Raw genomic sequence first — 20793 nt, forward strand, 5'->3', positions numbered from 1 at the left:
AACAGCATCTGTGTTAATGGTACCTTCAACAGTCAGCTGAGTTGGTGCACCAAACCCTATAGAAGGGCCTCCAAGTTATGTAGGGCTGCACAAGTATGAAGACTAGCTTAGGTGTTTGGTTTTGTTATCAAGTATAGTAAACACAGTGACAGTTTAATGCATCTTGAATGCAGATACTGCAGAAGCTGACTTTTTTCCCTGTTATTGACTGTAGTAATATATGGAGCTGTATACAAGGGCCCGTATCAAATATAAGTATCAGAAAGGCTGAGAGGGAGAAGAACGGCTTTCCTCAGTGACCAGTTCAAAGCACAAGTAGGGCTGTATTTGTGTTTTGATGCGTTGATAAATGCTTGTGCCACTGGTGTGTGTCCACACGTGAGCAGCTTTAAGAAAGAAAAGCTGCTAAATTTCTATTGTTCGTCGCTCAAAAATAAATCAGGCTAGAATTCTTGAACAGAGACAAGAAAATTTGGTTTAAAAAAGCTCTTAGTTCTCCGAAGTCGGGCATTTATTTTTTGTGTTACTCAATGTCTTTAAGTATCTAAAGCATCACGCCCACTTATTGCTGTTACACTGTCGGTGACACCAAAGGCACGGGTGAAATTAGCGAGGCGAGGAAGCGCTAATCTCTTTCTAAGAACGAATTCTCAGTAGCACCAGCTTACTCTTAGGGCACCCAACAACTCAAGGGGCTTCCGCCCCTGCTGTACCTTCTACTGTTACCACATTAAAGATTCAAGTAATTTCTTCTTCACCCCGCCCTCCCCCTCCCCACCAAAGCTTATGGCTTTTGGTCGAAAACTTCAGCTCACGGTGCTTTTTCATCATTTTAAATCATTCCCTCCCGCCGTTGCTACGGCGACAGCGTGACTTGTGAGCGACCATAGACACGCCCGCCGCGGCCTAGAAAGGCGCTACTCGCGGCCTGTCCCCCTCCGGGCCGCCGTATTTCCGGCCAGGCACTTCCGGTTGCTGCTGGTCCCGGAGGAGGAGGAGGAATACAGTCGCAGCGGGGGCTGCGCCGCCCGGCCCAGCGCGGCCTCCTCCGCCCTCCGCCCCGTGACGCCCCCGGGGTGGCAGCGGCTCCGCCGGCGGCAGGTGAGGGCCGGGCCGGGGCTGTGGCGGGCGTTGGTTCCCGGTTTGGGGTAGGGCCGAGCCGCGCCCGCCGGCCTACGCATCGCATTGCGGTCCCTGCGGGAGGGCGGCCGGGCCCGAGGCCTCTTCCTGGTCACTCCGAAAGGCCCCGGTGTGTGGCGCGGGCCCGGAGCTAGCTGCGGGCGGGCTGCCTGCCTCCCGCCCTTCCTCCACAATGCTGGCCGGGCACCGTGCGGGGCCGTGCCCAGGAAGAGGTGGAGTTGAGGAGGGAGCTGGGAGCTCGTTCGCTGGTAGAGGGAAAGACTGCTGGGTGCTGCGTCCGTGTCGTGCCCCTCGGACGTGTTCTGTGCCAAGGCAGTTGGGGCTGTAAGTGTGCCTGTATGTCTGTTGCAGCTGGCTGCCTGTTCTCAAGTCACTGGTAAAATGTGGAAGCTGTGTGGTGTCGTCTGATAAATGGGTATTGTGCTGGGGGTTGTGTGCAAACAATATGTAGTTCTGGTGTTGCTTGGGTTATGTCTCTGAGGTTCTGTTTTTGCCTCAGACCATCTCACAGCCTTCCTTCTTGCCTTCTGTGACCTCAGTGTGTGGTCAGTATCTGACGTGTTTTTTCTGTGCTTGGTGGGACTGCTAACAAGGATCTGTTATCAGCTTTATCTCTGTATAAAGAGATAACAGAAATGTTCTTCTGCTATGCTGGGAACTGTGTTGTGTGGTCAGAGCAACTCCAAACTGAGCAGTTGTCTGATTCACATGTATGTCTCTTTGTATGTGTGTGCGTACACAACTAGAATGTGAGGCATTGATTAGGTACAGAGGAATGTTAGGTGGGAAGAATGATATTGAGACATTATGTTAATCTCAAGGTTCTCTATGTTTTGGTAGAAGTTCAGACCATTATAGGAACCCATGGCTTAGGTGATCAGGAGTGGAGCGTGGCTTGACCTGGAGCTGGCAGTGTGTTAGCTGCTTGCAGTACTCAGTCTGCATCTCTACAGTGTTCTATAACTCTCAGATATGACTAGCTTTTGTAGGAGGAGCAGAAGTGGAACTGCAAGAGTGCAAAGAGGAAACTATATTGTGGTTGCAGCAGAAAGTGTTTACTGCATTCTTAATTCCTTAAAAGAAGCAAAACTAAGAATTAGTGGTGATGTCCTTAGTTATAAGTCAAAAGTAAGGAAACATGCTTGACTTCGTTATTTTCTATCTGTCTTTGCATTTTCTGTAGTGTTTCAGCAACTTTTATTTCACCAGATGCAGAACCAGTAATAACACAGTAACTGCAATAAACTTTAACGGGACAGAAGACTTTCATCTTATTGGCAATTCATTTATTAATAAATAAATGTAAGTGAAGGAGCCAGTGCATCCAGCTTAGGAAAGCAAATGTAAGTGTTGAGAATCCTGTGGTGCTCATTTCTAAGACCGTAAGAGTTACCAATTAAGTAATGTAAACTACATTAAGAATGAAGTCCTTTTTCAAATTTGGTTTATTGCTGATAACGTGCTTTGTTTGTACTTGCTCTTAATCCATAAATGTGCTCGTATAACTGCTGATTATAATTGGTTATGTGTTCTGGAGGATGCTTAGGGTGTTGTTTTTAAGCTCTCACGTGGTTAACTTCTGCCAGCTGAAGAAATGATATGTTAAAATGTCTGGTTTTGTGCCATTCTGGGATACTCAGTGTGGTTGCTGGAATTCCAAAGTGTGTGTTTAGTGCATGTGTTGTGCCTGTGTCTTGGGCTTGTTACTGCCACCCAGCCTTCTCTTTCAAGGCAAACAATGCTCATTTTTCAGTGCTCTCCGTAGTTATGGGGACAACTTCCGTCAGCAGGAGAGAGGTGATGTAAATTTCTGTTTGCTTTGGGCAGGCTCATTGACTTACTTGGAACAAGGTTTTTCTGCTTCTTGCAAAACAAGTTTTTCATTTCATGTAATTTTTGAAGTAAATGTTTAAAGTTTAAACCTGAGTTTCTTTTGTGTGATCTTGGGCTCTGGTGGGTGGTGCAAGTATTACAGCTTTGAGTTGTGTTTTTCCCCACAGCTCTGCACTCTGTGAGTGTTTGCAAGCTGCTCTCACTGTTTGGCTCCTGTTATTGCAGGGTGGAGGTGAGCTGCTCAGTGATGTTTGCAGCAACATATGGCTGTGCATGAAACCATACACAAAAAAGTGGTCAAGTGACAGAATCATACAATGCTCTGATGGAGTCAGAAGGGTTCTGTGCATACTCAGATGTTCCAGCTGTCTCAGTAACAAGTTGGTCATATATGGACAGAAAGAATAAGAAAGATGCGATTATGTGTTAACTATAGGTCAGAGAAAAGGAAACATGGACAGATTGGATGACTGTGCTTTGTATCTTCTAGCTGCTGAGGGTAGGTCTGGCATGTTTCATGGCTCGATCATCTGCACTCTTCTTCTGCCTTAGCTGTGAGATAGAAGATGCTATTTAGGGTACTATGAGTACCATTGTAAAAGATGACTTGTTATGTTGTGAGTGTTCTGACTGCTTTCAGGAAAGCAGTGCTACATAAACTTGGGGGGGGGGAGGGGGGAGGGAGGAGTGTAGCATAGCAAATAAATTTTAAAAGCTTTAAATGTCTTCTTGTTTTTACACAGTATCTCTGCACGGATTTGTGAGGTTTGTGCCCCTAGGTTACATCAAGAGTTCTTTTAGTTATCAAGACTTTTCTTGCTGCGTATCACATTTAATAACCTTAATTAGCCAGCTCTGCTGTATGACTTTTTGTACTAGCAGTTTTTTTTCCTGATTGATTTGAATACAAGTATTAGTAGGTAGGAGGGAAATCCAGCCTCATTCAGTGGTAGCCCTGAGTGAATTGCAGCCTTTCTGGAGGAGTTCTCTTATTTAACCTTGTTTTTACAAAGCCAACTGGGACATTATTTAGTGTAATAGGAGCTAGGTGGTTCAGTTTCTCATTCTCTGTGTCCTTATTTTAGTTCCCCTGTTGCACAGGATGCTTACCTTGCTAACTATTTGTTATAATTAGTATGTTTTATACCTTGGAAAATTGAAATAGGATATGAATAGTGATCATTCTCAGATTTTTTCTGATCTGGTGCATGACTAAATCTGTACAGAGTGGTGCAAAGCTCACTAAACTTCAGTCATGTGTGATTATAGTGAGTACTGACAGTCTGTTTAATTTTTAATGACAGGTTGTCTCTTCCTTGCAAAGCATTGAGGGAGTTGTGGTATCACCTGTCCTTACTACCCATGTGAAATCAAATGTGGGTCACGTACCTAAAATAAGTAAGAAACTTAGATACCTGTCATAACCATGCTACTCACTGAGTTGGTTTCTGGTGTATGTGTTGACTGTTACTGAATTTCTTTCTTTCAGTAGGTAAGGTGTTCCTTTTAAACAAGATAATACAATTGAAAGATGACTCTTGCCAATTAGTAAGCTGTTCAGTCTGTTGTGCCTAGATTCCAGTGACTTAGGATCAACATAAACTCACATAGTATACATATGCTTCATCTCTTAGCAAAATCTAGAAAAACTGCGTGCTTTGTAATGGTAGGATGCAAGAGGTGTGTTGTTGCAGATGAAAGTAAATATCGGCTGAAGAACTTCGTTTACTTTCTGGGTTTTAGGTTGCAAGGTCAGTGTTTTGTGCAGGGAAGATGTCTTGGATAGGAGCTTATGCTGCTAGACTGTAGTCATTGTCTTCGTTGGACTTCAGTGACCTAAAGACCCAGTCCACCTCTAAGAAGGAGGCTTCTTTTTGCTTCAGTAGAGCTTGCAAAAGAAATTTCTCCTGCAATTTTTGCTTCCATTTCTTGAAGATTCCTTCACGTCAATTAATGCATGCCATCACTATTTTATTTTCAGGTATGTCAGAACACAGGAATGAATCCACAGCACTTGATGAAATTCATCCAGCTGGAGAAGAGGTCCAGTCTGACTCTGAGGTGACTGAGTGATAGCTGTATTAGTGTCAAATCAGCCCATCCTGGCAATGGTTTTGGGCTCCTGGAGAGGTTGATTCGCGTGGCACAGGGTAGTTAGTGTGGGGATGTAAGTTTGTGAGTAATCGTGAATGGGAGGGTTTGATTTTGAGATGTTGGAGGAAGTCCAGTTAACTGACAAGAAGGGATTACTTCAAGCAGTGGTTGTCACTGTGCTGCAGGGTTTGCTTCACAAGCTGAATGGATTTAGGCAGCATAGAGTCTAAAATGGGTAAGTACAGCAGAAAGAAGGGATTATTACTTCAAGGTAGTAGTTCTTGTGCAACATTGTGTAGCGAGGCATTGTGTTTGCTGGTGGAGTGGTGGATCTGGGCTGCTTTGGCTTTCTTTTTCGTGGGATCAAATTCAGTTTGCATCTCCATTGTGAGCAAATTGTTGAAGTTCCCACTTGTCTATAGACAATTTAGGAAGCTGTTTCACAGAAATAGAGAGTAGATGTTTCCTTGGCTGCTGTAGAGTGACAGTAGAAAATATTAGTTATTTCATTCCTTTATTCATCACTACAAAGGTAGGAACTTCACTAGATTTGCTTCGGACTGTCCCTGCATACTGTTACATTTCTGAGGATGCAGCTGTATTATTTACAGCTTAAATGAGCTGTGGGCTATGCTTGCTGAAGGGACACTTCGTTCAGTAATCATACTCACTGTTTTAACAGAAATATTACTTTGAGTTGATGGTTTCATCTTCTCAGCGGTCAGTAAGCTTATTGTGACTGAGGTTTCAGGAAGCTGCATTCATAAGGGAGATGATTTCTGGTTTTGGCAGTAATCTGTATGTAGAGCGTGTGTTTTGAGATACTGTTCTCTTGTAGCTGTTCACCTGGGGCTGTGGCAGAAAGCAATTCTTCAGGTTCTTTGTACTTTCTTAGTCCATTATTGTCTCTGTTTTGTAGTTACAAGTATTGGAACTGTATAACCTCTGCTCTAAAATTGCATCAGTTTTGGAGAACTGATGGCAGTGGAAAAATTCCACAGCCCCTTTTTGAGCACAGGTCACCTTCTTTTAACCCGTGTTGTTTCTACAGTCTTGTTTGCTGAGCAAACACATATGTACTTACCTGGGGAAGAAGTAGGGGAATAAGGAAAGCTGATGTGAGAGTGAAGAATTAGGGGTAACGGGCACAAAAGGGGAGTCCTCAGAACCTCCATGTAAATCAGTGAGGGAAATACTAATCACATTCCACCCCACAACTGTAGTCAATTCATCTTAGCTTTTATGAAGTGATGGTGCAGTCACCTCTTGCCTCTATGTTATAATTAGTACACTGAGCATAAATTACTGCTACTGATGATGTACTGATTTATGTTTTGGGTGGTCAGAGCTGGGCTAATTGTTGTAGCATGTGTCAGGCTTTCGTGCATGCTCATGTTAGAGTTAGTAGAATCACAGTTGAGTGAAGTGTGAAATGAATCTTACTGTTGGAGAGGAGTTGTCCATGTTTGATGTTCTCTGTTCTTCACTCTTTCAGGACATGGTTCATCTTTTCTGTTATCACGTTGAATGTGATCAGAGTGTTTGTCCATTGTTTTGCATGTGTTCAAGTGGTTGGTAGAGGTTGTCACGTTGTAGTAGTATTCTCACCAATATGAGATTCATTCTGAGGAGGGTGGGCAGCATAGTTGTTACTATATGATGTAACCAGAGCTGATAAAGTCACATTCCATAGTTTTAGTGAAGTTACAGATATTCAACTCAAATGTTTGCATCTACAGCAATGTTGTCTGCAAGTATAAAAACACAAAAGCTTTTCATACAAACATCCCTTTTCGTAAGTGTGGTTTGAGGGGTTGCATCAAGATGTGCTTCAAAATAGCAGGTAATTTGTTTAGAACCAAGACCAGTGTCTTGTGCTTTGATAGTGTTGCTCTTATAAATAAATTGAGTCTGTTTCTTGCAAGAGTCTTTTCCAGATCTTAACCCGGGTTATTATTTGAATGCAGTGATTACGCTGCAGCTTCTAGTCTTCATAAAATAGCAGCATCTTGTTACTAACTTTGGCTCTGGAATTGCGTTGGAGCTTTCCAGTTCTGGTGTCTGCGTTTCACTATAGGTTTACTGCTGTTGGCTGAGTTGGAATTGTATGCCATCAGTTTGGTCAGAAGGTGGCGCTAAATTATGAGAAAAGCAAAAGCAAGTTAAACAACTTTAAGGCTTGGAATCATCATTTTATTTTTCTTATAAACAAGTAAATTTATTGCTTTTTTATTTTTCCTACCTAATACTTCTTGTTTATTGTTAGCCAGTACAACTTCATTTATCAAAGCCTGCCTTTGTTGTAGTTGGAGCAGCATTAACTACATCAAGAGTCAAAGTGTGTGTATGGAAAGATTAGGTTTGTGCATGGCTCTATGTCTCATTTGTCTACTCCTCTCCCATCACCTATCCTGGTGTTTCCTATTTCTTAGATCTTGAAGCTTTGTGTTATTTCGGAGATGCTCTTGCATAGTAATGTGATTTGGGTTTGTGGTGAAATGAATGTATGCAGACCTAGTATATCAGAATATTACCAAAAGGGAAATAAGTCAGCTGGCACAAGATCTACACATCAAATATTCTAATATAGATCACTCAGTGTATTCCAGAACCAAAGCTAACCTATTTCTTCTGGTACAATAGGAAGGTGCAATGGCTCAGGAATCTCCCAGAAATTCAGCAGCTGAAATTCCTGTGACGAGCAATGGACAGCTGGAAGATTCTCACGAGCACAGCTTTAACAGGGTAAGAGCTTTCCTTAGTGTCTAACAAGGTACTGTTATCAGAAATGCTGAAGTTAGAATGCAATGCGTAATGTACTTCACTTGACATAGTTTTCTCAAGTTTTTTGGTATTTTAGTTTGATAAATGTTAATCTTGTTGGCAAGAATAATAAAGAAATTCTGCCAAGGGTGCGTACAGATGGCTTGCGAAGTCAGGAGTGTGCACTTGTATGTTACTGATTTGTAAGTCCTTAGGATATCAATTTTTTTTTATCCTGACAGTTTTACCTAAGCAGGAAAGCAAACACTTAAAAAATACTGAAGCCCTGTGAAGTCCTCAAATGAGTTCTATAAGCAAGTTTCATATTGTCTAAGGCAAGCTACTTCTAAGGGAGGTTAAGTTAGGAGGTAGCACACCTGTAAGTAAAGATGGTCACTTTCTGATGTGAAGCTGTAGGTAGGGCAGAAGTAATTTTTCTATAGTTAACCTGGAAAATTTACTATTGTATTACTGTTATTAGATGATAAGTATTACACTCTGTTATGTTTGTAGCATGTGGAATGAGTTTCACCTCATCTGTATGTATCATCTGTGCTTTTCTTATCCTGATTGTATTTTTCAGCTGGTTCTTCTTTTGTTTCACTGCCCAGCAGAGGGTGCTGTGCTACAACTTTAGGGATTTGGTGTTGGTCCTCTTTGCATTTATTTTGTTTTTCGGTTTGTTTTTCAGTTGGAGATCTGGATAATTAACTCATCTTCATATTTGCTATCTGTCAATACACAGATTTTGAGGAAATCTCTAAGCTCTAACAGTTCTGTGCTCATCTGCAGTACTGAACTATTTCTAAGAGAAATAAGAAATACTGTGCACAGCTTGGACTTGTTGTTCTGTCCTATAGAACTACTGAGTAGGGGGCAGGAAAAACAATTCCTTAAGTTTAAGAAGTCATGTGCAACTGGAGCATATTTCCTGATCATGTGTAATTAAATGAAGTAGAAACTCAATTTTGATTAGGTTATGCCTACGTTTTAGGTGGGACAACTGAAGTAAACCTTAATGTGTTAGTAGGTGTAGGTTCACTTGGGAATAGAAAAGCAGATGTACTGTTTTTGAGCCTTAGAACTTTGATGATATGACTTGACTGCTGTCTCAAAGCTGTCTGTCCTTTACCTAGAAATTGCTTCTTAGGAGTAGCATGTTCAATAATTTTTTAGTATTTATGGTACATGAGATTGTACTCTTGTTGACTCGGTCACAGCACTTGTTTATTCCAAATATAATCACCATTTTCTGTGGAAAATTGAGATGTTAGTGAAGTTTTTGTCTATGGCTGCGTGGTAAAATTGAGGTAGATTCTTGCAGATGCTATGCATTTTTGTGGCTTGGAGTTAAATCTGTTCTGAAACTTCCACTAAACTCAAAAATGGATCAAGTATTTGGTTGAGTCGAAGAAAAATTATGCTGTGCGAATTTGATCATGTTTTCTGCTGTAGCTTTTAATACATTTTTGTATTTACACATTTTTTTTCATATTGGATTCAGTGAAGATGAACTTTTTGAACTGTCTTGTGCAAGTTAACACCTGCATGACCTAAACTCAGAGTATGTGATAAGTGGGGCTGCTTACAAACAAAACAAAGAAAACAATCTCCTTGAAATTAGTATCTATCTGTTTACTGATCTCTTAGTCTCAAATTTTAATATTAAGCTTCCATTCATCTTTGTGTTTATTATTTTTAATGGTTAATGCTATACTTTTTTTTTTTGTTGCCAATATTTTCAGTAATTTTTTTTGCTATAACCTAAGGCAATATTCTGCACTACAGTACTTCTATGTTGAGTTTTCAGGGGTCTTCTTCCCATTATCCTGTGGGAAGGAGAGGCCAAGCACTTGTTTTTTAGCAGGTCGCTTAAAAATGGGGCAACATGCCATTATCACGAAGTTGTGCTCTTACCGCAGTGCTCAGTAAAGTGTGTGAGCACAGAGGGATTTTGTCCACTCAAATTCTAGTGTACTTTTCAATCAAAATTTCTTGGTACTTGGGGGAATAAGGGTATTTTAGTTTTTTTTCTTATTGTTGTGGTCAGTGAGATGTACAGCTGTACATTGCATAATTCAGGTATAAGATGAAACAAAAAATAGTAATCCCGTATTTCTGTTTGCTCTTCTACTCCACTTTGCCACAAGCACTTGATAGTTGGTATGTTTTTTTGGTAGATTGAGTAAAGATGTAGTTGTACAGTGTGCTTTTCAAGATTCTGTGGTTATAAAGATTTACACGCCTTTTTAGCAGTGTCATCAGACCTCATCCATAAGCCACTCAGGCATGACATTTTGACTCAACGTGGTGTTTGTATGTTCTGAAGCATGACAAATACTTCATTTTGCAAGATAACACGATACAAATATATTTATTTTGAAGTGGCAAGGAGAATTGCTTGTTCTTTGGAAGAAAAAATGTGACTAGTTGCGCAGAATATCCAACAGAACAGATTGTAATGACGTTGCAGGAAGAAGTGTATTTGTTCCATTCTTGTGGATATATATTAAAGCACTACTTGATGCATCCTCAGTAAGTTGTAGCTCCTGTACGTTTAAGAAAAAAAGTAATGAAAAAGACATTTACAAGGTAGCTTGAGTGTTTGCTGAACTGTAAAATCTCATTTAGAAATATGCTGCTGCATATGCTGTCTAGTTTGTAATAGTAAGAAATGCCTAAGGAATTCTGACAAGTTTTGTCCTGCCTCTATGGTAAATGGAATTTTTTTTTTACTAACAAAGCCTGTAACTTAAATCATCAACGGATAAAATGTCTAATGTTTCATTACAGGAAGGCTTGAGCTGGTGCTTTTCAGCTCTCCAAGCTCTGTTGAAACTTAGTTAAGCTCTAAAGACGTGATGTTTAGAAGTGTTTGCTGATGTTTGGATGCTGTTCAGTCTGTGTTAATAACAGAGAACTTCAGTGATTACTAATTAAGCATGTTTTTCTTGCTATTTTGTACAAGAAAACACAGAAAAAAATGTTGGTTTATGTTTTTCATGGGTTTAAGTCACTTATCCCTTTCTTGTAGAACTAAGTTTTCTTCCCATGGAATTTAATTGCTATTAGAATAGTAGTAGCTTTAATGTTGCTGAAGGGATAAGAAGTGAGAAAGTATATTATTCCTTATTGAATCACATGCCATGTGATGTGCGAGCTGCATAGGAATAATTTAAAAAGCCTTATTCATTTGGTCTGCCTGTAAAGGTACTCAAGAGCCATAAGCTACTTGTTATGCTTAAACTATTGTATGAGATCTGTATTAAGTTCTGAAGGCTGCATCTCTGAAATTCTCATTTCAGTGTTTCTGTTTGCTTTCTGTGTTGCAGATCTCTTCTTCTGTCTCTTTTCCCCCTTCTATAAGGATAAAACATTGTTAAATATGTATATAACACTTGTAATTAACTTTGGGAAGAGAAATTGAACTTAATTGTTAGTATTCAATCTGTTATATTTCAAGCACAAAATAAACTTTGAGTTTTGGTGAACCTGAGTGCAAATATTTAGTATCTTGTTCTGTAATTCTATTAGGTTTCCAGGTTATGCAAATAGGTAAGGTCAACTCATTTTGTCTTTTCCCATTAAACGATCCCCCGGCCTTCTCTCTCATGTTCTACCTAAAACATCTGAGTTCTGTTTGATAGGTTTTGCTGTACTGACTGGTGTGTCTAGAACTCAATTTGTGCACTTGTATTTTAATTCACACTGGTTTTAGAACTCAGATTGGCATGTCAGTTATAGAAAACTGCTTTTGAAATGAAACCAGTTCAGTCTGTCTGTTTGTTGCCAAGCGATCTGCTTGTCTTAAAGAACAGTAATTATGAATGTGAATGATGAGAGTACAAGTGAAATAAATATTAAAGCAGATTGTGATTTGGTGTTAGGTAAGCCTAAAGGATTGTGGCAGGAAAAGCTTACCTTCTGTTTCAAGAGAAATGTATGTATTGAGAATAGAGGCAATACCAGTCCATGTTTTCTGCATGTTAGAAGTAGAATAAAGCATTAAGCATAAAAATAAATGGCAGGAGAGCTGTAATTTCTACTGATATGAAGATCTAGGGAATTCTTGGAAGATAGAGTTTGAGTGAGACAAAGGGTAGAGGAAAATGTGGGATAAGGAGCCCCGCCAGTGCGTCCATTAGGGCTCTAAGTGCAAGTTCAGAGCTCTGTATCTTACTAGATGGATGTTATGTCTACTCACTGAAGATTACATTAAAATAATCTTTAAGACTTTAAACTGGATCTTACAATATGATGTATTACAAGTTCTTCCCAAAGGTAAATTTCATGTCTTATTAAAAACATCATTGATCATTTGAAAAATATATGAGCGTGTGATTGTTTCCAGTTCTAGTTGCTCAACTTTGAATGGGCTCCTCAAATTAACAAGGAACGTGTTGGCCTGTTTTTCAATTGCTTTACTGAAAGTAATAAAGGCACCTAAAATTGTGAGTTTTGAAACTGTTGTTAGTAATAAGCCAACAGTGATACTTGGACTTTTGTTAATAATGACTGATGCAACTGTGCATTCAGTGTCATTTGTGCTGCGAAAATTCTACCCCGTGGAGAAACAAAACTGTTTTGATCTCTTTATCACTTCATTTTAAATTTGAATGTAGAGCATGGATGGGAAATGTCTTAATAGAAAGAAGTCTTTTAGCTCAGTCCACGTTTCCTTCTTTCCGTGTGTTCTGTGTGACTTCTTTGACGTGTCTACCATATCAAAAGAACTGATACAAGTTCATGCTAGTTGGCCTGTATAACAAACGGAAGAATATTGCTGTTGGAGACATTTAAATAAGGCTATTCTCATTATAATAGCATAATGTGGTGATTTGAACTAAAAGTGGAGTTTTAACCAGAGACTAACGTAGTTTAAATGCTCTGTGCTGTGCAGGTTGTTTGCACTGACTCAACTAGACCGTACTTTTATTCCTTTGGGCCGTTACCATCCTAAATGGCTGAGAATGGCATAGGTAATTCAACGTCTTGACTTCATGGGGATATTCTAAGTTGTAGTTTTTATACTTCTAATTGTGGGTTACAATGGAAATACCAGATGATAATTGCATAAACAAATGCAGTGCTTCATTCATCATTCTCAATTGTATAAGAATTAAATCATCAGTTTCTGTGGTGATGGCAATACATTACAGGCTTGGATTTTTGAGATGTATGAGTGTATCTTGAATTCTAGTGACGTTATGAAGAAGGTGTCAAATAACAAATTTGAAAGCAGGTTTTATGATCATCAAACTCTTCCTACTAGCTGGAAGAGCAGTAATTAGTCAAAACGTGTTTACCTTACTGTTGAAGGAGAATCTGACTTGACTTCCTATGTTGTAACAGCAAATATTGATGGGAAAAAGAGAGCTTTTTACGTCGCTTTCTTCTTACATTTCCAAAATATCCGTAAGCACTGTAACAGCTTCTCTTAAATGTGAAGTCTGCAAAGGTAATCTTTTCCTTACTCTAAGGTGTTTCTAAATTATCCTTGAAGTGATAAATTGCTTCATCAGAAACAGATGTCTGAGTAGCCTTTTTGTCTGTCTTTATTGCTTATAAGGAAGCACGGTCAGTTGCAAGAATCGTGCTAAACTGAAGTTTACATGCAGAAACATGTCTGTACTCAATGAAGTTAGCTGCCATGTTTGTAAACAGCAAAGAGGCAGTGGATTGGTAATCACTGATGACATTTCTCATTGCGTAAACATCTTTCTTCAGCAAGGTGTATTTCAGCTGGTTGGTATAGGTACTAAAAGCAGGCATGAATGCATTTCTTCACACTGCACTTCGTTTTTGACAACTGAAGAAAAGATACCTCTGAACAAATGTTTTGTGCTTGTTTATGCACCTAGGTGTATACGTGCCAATTAAAAAAAACCTGTCTAATATACCCCCCTTGTATATCTTAATGTATTTTCATGAACTGAGTAGTATTTTTTTTATTTTGCAGAAGGATCTTTTTGTATGTTTTATAGTATTCTGAATGATTCATTTAACTGTAGTTTGTTCAGTCTGTTTAGCTTCAAATCAAAATTGAACAGTATGTGTAAAAGAATTTTGGTTGCTTAAACTTAGATGTAAACTTCTGTATTTACAGAATAGATGTTCTGCATTTTTTATCTTGAAATACAGATGATGGCTTGGATTCCCATTTTGAACATGCTTAGGGAGGTTAGCTGTTGGGCTTCAGATTTTAATATTTTTGTGAAGTATACGATGTGCCAGGGTGCCCTTGGGGAGAAAAAAAGTTTGATGCTGTGTTCTGTTTTCCTAAATCAATGCATCTTCCTCTCTGCTATTTGGTTATCGTTATGCTTTCTTGTGGCTTCTACTGGCTTGCAACATTTTGAGTTAAATGGACTGTGAATACCAGTTGAACTAGGTTGAAGCAAAGCTTTCCGTCATACCACCAACTATGTTTACTTCAATGGAGTTACCAGTGGAAGTCAGCTGCAAAGACAAAGTATGTATCAGGTGTTGAGATCTGGTTTATTTGTGAGACCAGGTTCTGTGCAACTACTGTATGTTTTCCATGGTATGTATTGTTTCCCATTTTCTTTTTGGTATTATGCTTCAGGTACATAAATGGAGCATTATTTATATGAAATAGCCAGTTGTATGAGTACAGCTGTTGGAGTTGGTTACTCCATTTGCAGTAACATCCTCGGTTTCCCACATCAACGACATTTCTACCATATTGGGATTCACACTTGTAGCTTTTGCTTTTTCTTCCCCCTAGGTGTTTGTCTTAAACTGAAGACAAATCAGTCTGTGGAGATGTGATCCAAAGCCACTTATTCACATTCTGAGCTTTTAGGCGGTATCATTCTTAGGCAATAGCTTATATCTTGTTTGTGGACTCGATGACTGCAGTATTACATGAAACATACATTGGATTTTAAAGATGATATTTTGTGTGTAATCTTTTAATTGCAAGTATTATGAATAGTTACTGTATGTATCCAGGCAGTGGCAATTTTTTTAGAGCTATGTGTAGTTTTTGTCTATGTATTTCACTATTGCATTCTGAAATATTGCAATATTGCAATATTGCATGTTCTTTTGCGCTTCTATCTTTTCTTGCAAGGGGATGTAAAAGTATATCTAACTCCAGAAAATGCCCATTTTCTATCTTCTTGATGCATAGTTTCTTTTTTTAAGTGCATTTTACCCTTTTTCTTTTGTTTCTATAGTAGCTTTTCGTTCACTTTTTACTGTTAACAATTAGTAGTTTACGTTGCTTTGTATGCCTATAGTTTTTTTTTTTAGGCGCTAAGTATATTCCATAACAATAGAAGTTTAAACTTGAGATAGAACATGGCCAGAGCTCAAAGGGTTCCAGTGAATGGAGCTACTCCTGGTGAATGGTCACCAGTGCTGTTTCCCAGAGCTCAGTTGCACAGCACCCTCAATAACAACATGCTTTACCTCTTGCTTAGCTCTTAAGTGCCCTGGTGGCAGTTAGACTTGGTGTCTCAAGGTCTCTTCCAACCAAACTGTTCTATTGTCTTTCTTCTTCTTAGGAGGATCTTAATTTCTGCCTCAACACGTTGTTGCCAGCAAAACTTAAACAAGGGAGTTTCAGAATGTTTAAAATTGATTAATTTTAAAGGCAAGGAGAAGTAAGCAGCAAAGAGCATTTGTGATACAGGGAGGTGCTCAAAGGGAAGTTGCTGAGGGAAGATGCCTTCCTGTTTTTACTATGTCAGAGTTTGAGGAGATTTCATGTGCTGCTTATAGGAATTAAGGATTATGTGATATTTAAAGGTATTTTGAGCCTAGAGTGAAATAACTTGTATGTCTGATAGTTGTTTTCATGCTTTTGATTGTAAACCATTGTCTGCCCTTAGTCTTAGGGCTTTCTGTACCCTGATCAGTTTAATGGAAAGCATAATTAAACTGCTGTGATTGTCTGGACCACAGACAGCTTCAGACCACTAAGCATGGTGATGTAGGCCACGCTTTTGGTAATTGCTACTCAAAAAGATGCATTCTGGTTGTGCCTCAATCCTAAATTATAACAGCTTCATGTTTTCTGTAACTCTTTTTGTTGTCTTCTTGCAAATGTCAGAAGGAAAGCACGTTAAATGAACAAACCAGTGTATCTAAAATACATACACAAGCTATGCTGATTGTTTTTAATTGAAGTTTTATTTTGCGTCGTAGCAGAGTGCTGTGTCAATGGCAAGGACATTCCAGGCTAGAGGCAAACCCATCTGAGAACTGCTAAAATTACATCGTAGTACCTTGTAGTTGCTTTTAAGTTTTTTTTTTAACATTAGTTTTCCATTCTATTCAAATATTTCAAAGGACTTGAAACGTTCATTACCAGCTGGACTTGGACTTTCTGAAACCAAAATAACGTCTCATGACTTTGACAGCACCAAAGAGGGAGTTGTTGAGGCAGGACCATTTCCAGGGAAAGGTAACTTGCTTTTTAATCTCTTTCGCAGTTTATAATCTTCAGGTATATTTTATATGCTCAGAAATAACATTCTGTAGCTTCTGTGAGCATTTTTATGTAGATGTGTAGGCTGAGATGTATGTTTGTGACAGCCTTATTTTTCTCTGGTAGCTGGGGTGTTAAAATAGAACTGCTGCACTCCTATTATCTGTCAAGGGACTAATAAAACTTTGTGTTAAATTGGCCCTCACTTGCAGGAAGGGAAGTAGTTTCCTTGAAACTCTGTCAATCCAAACACTTGAACAATTACACCACTTTGAAAGTCTAGATTACAAGTGTTGTACCAATTTGAAATATAACTTTTCTTTATACACTGTTCACTAACTTGGAACAGATGAATTAGTGACATTCTTCTGTTCCCAAGTAGTCTTTCCTTCTTTAATGTAACAGTGCACATAATTTAATGTATTGTCAGAAGCGATAATACCATGGGTCTCTCCAAGTACTACGTAATTAAAATAATTTCTCTTATTTTTTCAGCACCGATTCACAGTTGTTTAGAGCAGGATAATTTCACTTGATAATCTTTAGAACATGTTAAGTCTTGTAAAGAAATAAATAAAAGTATTAAATAAAATATTTATTGGGTTAAACTTTGTGGGGGGGAAAAAGAAGGTAAGTCATGTCAGTGTTTGCCATCTGTCTAAAAACAGATGTGCTGTGATATAGTGTGTGAAAGTGATATTTTAATGAATTTCGTAGCTTAGTCTACTTCTGAATTTGAAAGGTTTGAAATGATCTCAAAGGAGCAGCTGTGAAAATAAGTCCTTTGTAGTCACACATTTAATTTGCATTTTGCTTCATTTCCTGTTTTGTAAAATGTGCTTATGAAAACAGTGATTTACATGCTGTACTGTACGTATATTACAAAGTAAATACTGTGGTTTCTTTAAGACTGAAATAAGCAGAACGCCTAGCTAAAAACTGGGCAGATGGCAAGCCTCTCATAATTCTGGCCTTTCTGTATTCTATTTGCAACATAGCTCTTGGAAGTGCTAAGTATGTTAGACTGTAAGAAAAAGAATATCTTAGATGTGTTTCAAGCTATGCTTATATGTAATAATGTAGTAAGTTTTGTACACAAATAATGAGCCTTAAACATGTAGTTTTTAACAATACAAATATCAGTTTTCCTTCAGAGACTGTTTTCAAATTATTCCTAATGTTCTATCCATATCAGGCATAGAGATATAGCAGAAGATTAGACTCCCTAAAACTAGAGACAAAATTTGAATGATAGCTCTGTTTTAAAATATTCTTTATTCTGTGTAGGTGTCTTTATTAAGGCTTCATTTTTGCAGGCTAAGTAAGCAGTAATGTGGGGAAGGCAAGGATCCAAGAGGTGCTGAATAATGAAGCATGCATGGGGCTGCGTTAATAGTGTCAAGTCCTAGAGTTTTTTCTTTTAACTGCTTGTCTTTGTTTGCTTACTGAAGTGATTTAATCTTCAGGTCTGTAGTAGTAGGATCTTGTAGTCCAACTTTTGTGTGGATGGATCCACTTGCAGCTCTTATGTAATGTACAACAATCGAAGGTCACAACAATGGCGCCTTTCAATCTCACTGCTTCTGTGTAACGTTCAAGTACTTTTATATCCCACATATTAAAATGTTTTGCATCTCATGTTGGTAGTGCTGTAGAATGTGTTTAGTAGGCAAAATCTGGTTGTGTTGATTTAGTTACTTCAAGTGGCATTTCTGCTATTGGTGATAGGTAAGTTCTAGTGCAAAGTGCTAAAGTTTAGACTTCTTTTTTAAACCCCCATCACACAGTGGACACTCTCAATCCTACAAAACATCTCAGATCTTTTCAGCATAAGTGATAGAAGCACTCCCCGGTATGCTGATGACTCCTGACTGCAGAGGAAAAACTATCTCATTCTATTTTTTGTTCAACTCTTGACAATCTCACAGAATTTTTCACTCTGCATTTATGTGATAAGAAAGAGTTGCAGAACTCACCAAACTACTTAGGGAGCACACACAGTACAGGTCATTTGAAGGTGTGCTTTTAGAAGTGAGAACAAGCAAGTATTGTAAGTTCTTCTTTTTGGGAGGGAAGTTACTTGACTTAACAGCTAATAATTCTTATAATCATCAGGACAGGTTATCGTTGAGTTTTGTGGGTGTGTTTTAAGTTGTTGTTTTTTTTTTTAAAAAAAAAAAGACAGGTTTAGGAGTAGATGTTGAAGTCTAGTTAAAATTGGCCCAGGTTTCACAGCCTGCTTGTTCCCTTGATGCTGCAAGTATTGTTGAGCAGCAGCATGCAGTGAAAACTACCTAAAACTGAAAATGTGCTTTCATCTGCAGCAGCCATACATGGAGTTCTCTGTTGGTAGTACGTATTTTACTTATGAAGCTGCCAGTTGTATTTTGATTACTCTTTTTAAAGAAAGGAAAAATTGGCATCATGACTTAAAGAATAAAATTAAATCACTAAAACTTGGAGTAGTTCACATGAACAGCTGCACCTTTTCAAAAGCATTTGTGCATCTGTGAATGCTTCTATTTAATGTGTTGCTAAAACAAATATTTCTTTGCTTTGAAAATCTATCTGTAAAAGTACATGTTGCCTCCTAAGGGAAGGTGGTGGATTTTCATGGTTAAATGTGTCCCCTTTCCAGGTTCCTCAGCATCACCCAAATCAACTGTTATATCTGCCAGCAGTGCAGCAGCTAGCAGACTGGCTGGACAAGGTTGTGATTTAATTATTCCCACAGGTATCGCAGCACTGAGCGGATAACGCCCTTGTCTCTGCTGACACTGTACTAACTCCTCCATCTCTTCAGTCATTTGATTTACTCTTACTTGGAAGCATCATTTCTAGGGGCTTATGGTGTTCCTGGTTTCTGGATTTTAACTGTTCACTAAGTAATCTCTGCTTCCCTTTCTGTTTGCTACTTTTTGTGCTATAATGTTAAAAACAAATTACTACTAACAGACAGTAACTACAATGTGCGTAACCAAGTTATTTTATTTTGATTGAAGCTGAAACTCGTGGCTTTCTTTTTGCACCAAATGTTCATATTTTCCTGTAAAACAGAGTATGAGGTGGCGATTAGGAATTTCTAACACCCAAGCTTGGCTTTGCCGTTTGACTCATTTTGTGCCTATGGGCAAATTACTTAACATCTCTGTTTCCTTCTATGTAAAAAGAGAAAACTCACTCTGTTACCTCATAAGGGTGTTGAGAGGATTAATTACCTAATGTTTGCACAGCATTTTGAAGACATAAAGGATACAGTAGTGCTTGATGTTGAAGGAGTATCTTGAGGCATCTTTATAGATGTTTTTTCCAGTCACTTATTTACGTAAATAACCAGCAGTGCTAAGGTGACTGTAAGTAGCCATCAGGACTATTCAAAGCATGCGAGAGCAGCAGTAGTCAAAATTGTTCACAAATAAATTTTGAGAAACTGCTTTTAAAATGATAGAATTTGGCAGCTTTTACTGTTTCATATGGTAGGAAATGGTTTTTCAAAAATAAAACGTAGAATCTGTGATGTCCTGTACTAGCTTGAAAATATTACGTAGACAGCGAATACGCACTCATGGGACCTGAATATCTTTATTTGATGCTAGCAAATGCTTCTTTATTGCGGTTTTCATGCTGTTGGTGCATGGAATGAATTGCTTCTAAACCAACAGGCTAAAAAAATCTGAAAAACATAAATAAGCTACAATTCCTTGATGGTGGCTAAATGTGTTTTCTGGAAAGGATGATGTTCATTAGAAAGAAAATCTGTTTCGTCATGTCTTTAAGTTATACTCTGTGGCAACAATTTTTATAAGTTGATAACATTCATTTAGTGGTTTGCAGGATATAAACAAACTTTAGATTTGCTAAGTCCAGAAGAATCTTCAACTTCTGGAATGTTAAGAACATAGATAAAGTAAAGAACAGGTATCTAAAACGGTTTTAAGGTTGGTTAGTAAACTCCATGCTTTCAGGTAAGCTTCCTTCAGCCTTTTGCCAAGTAAAAGTACTGAGATGCACATGCTCTATATCTGTTTTTAATGTAATTGTTTTGAATTCATCTTGAAAATTAACAAATTTATCAATGTGTTTACTTTCACCTCATTCTCCTTTTGCATGTGCAGTTGCGCAAATCTTCCATACTCCTATTAATTCCTTAAACAAATCAAAAACACAGGCCTTAATTACTTACTTTGTGTATAACGTGTAGGGAGTAGAGCTCAGCAGAAGAGTGGACCTGTTGTGTTAGCAGATGAAGTGAAGAATCCAGCAATGGAGAAGTTGGAATTGGTGAGGAAATGGAGCCTGAATACTTACAAGGTATGTGGACTTAAATTTGTGTGTGCATATATATTCTAGAAATGAGTTTGCAACTGAACCGTACTATGGCTTTTGAAGAATTGCACTGCAGTGTGGAAGGAAAGCATTTGTCATTTCAGTGAGCATAAACAAGGATGTGCATGGAAGGCTTAGTTTTCTTTGTTTGACTGGATAAAGATACTGATTTAACAAGG

The 20793-nt window shown here is 38.5% G+C and overlaps 1 protein-coding gene across 4 annotated transcripts in view; it reads left to right on the top strand.

Annotated features, from left to right (window-relative positions):
* The first annotated feature begins 1027 nt into the window (after positions 1-1027).
* ARFIP1 (ADP ribosylation factor interacting protein 1) overlaps positions 1028-20793 on the top strand; it is a 40259-nt gene continuing 20493 nt past the window's right edge. The window contains exons 1-6 of one of the 4 annotated variants that reach the window (XM_042871014.1): positions 1042-1101; positions 4955-5034; positions 7711-7812; positions 16150-16264; positions 18927-19022; positions 20490-20599. In XM_042871014.1, the coding sequence (XP_042726948.1) occupies positions 4957-5034; positions 7711-7812; positions 16150-16264; positions 18927-19022; positions 20490-20599 (501 nt within the window). In that variant the 5' untranslated portion in view covers positions 1042-1101; positions 4955-4956. Of the gene's footprint in view, positions 1102-4954; positions 5035-7710; positions 7813-16149; positions 16265-18926; positions 19023-20489; positions 20600-20793 lie in introns of all 4 variants that reach the window. The other 3 variants (XM_042871015.1, XM_042871016.1, XM_042871017.1) reach the window with 3 other exon arrangements.

This window comes from Lagopus leucura, unplaced genomic scaffold, assembly GCF_019238085.1.
Source record: "Lagopus leucura isolate 7727_CA_CO unplaced genomic scaffold, USGS_WTPT01 Super-Scaffold_100004, whole genome shotgun sequence".
NCBI classification, from domain to species: domain Eukaryota; kingdom Metazoa; phylum Chordata; class Aves; order Galliformes; family Phasianidae; genus Lagopus; species Lagopus leucura.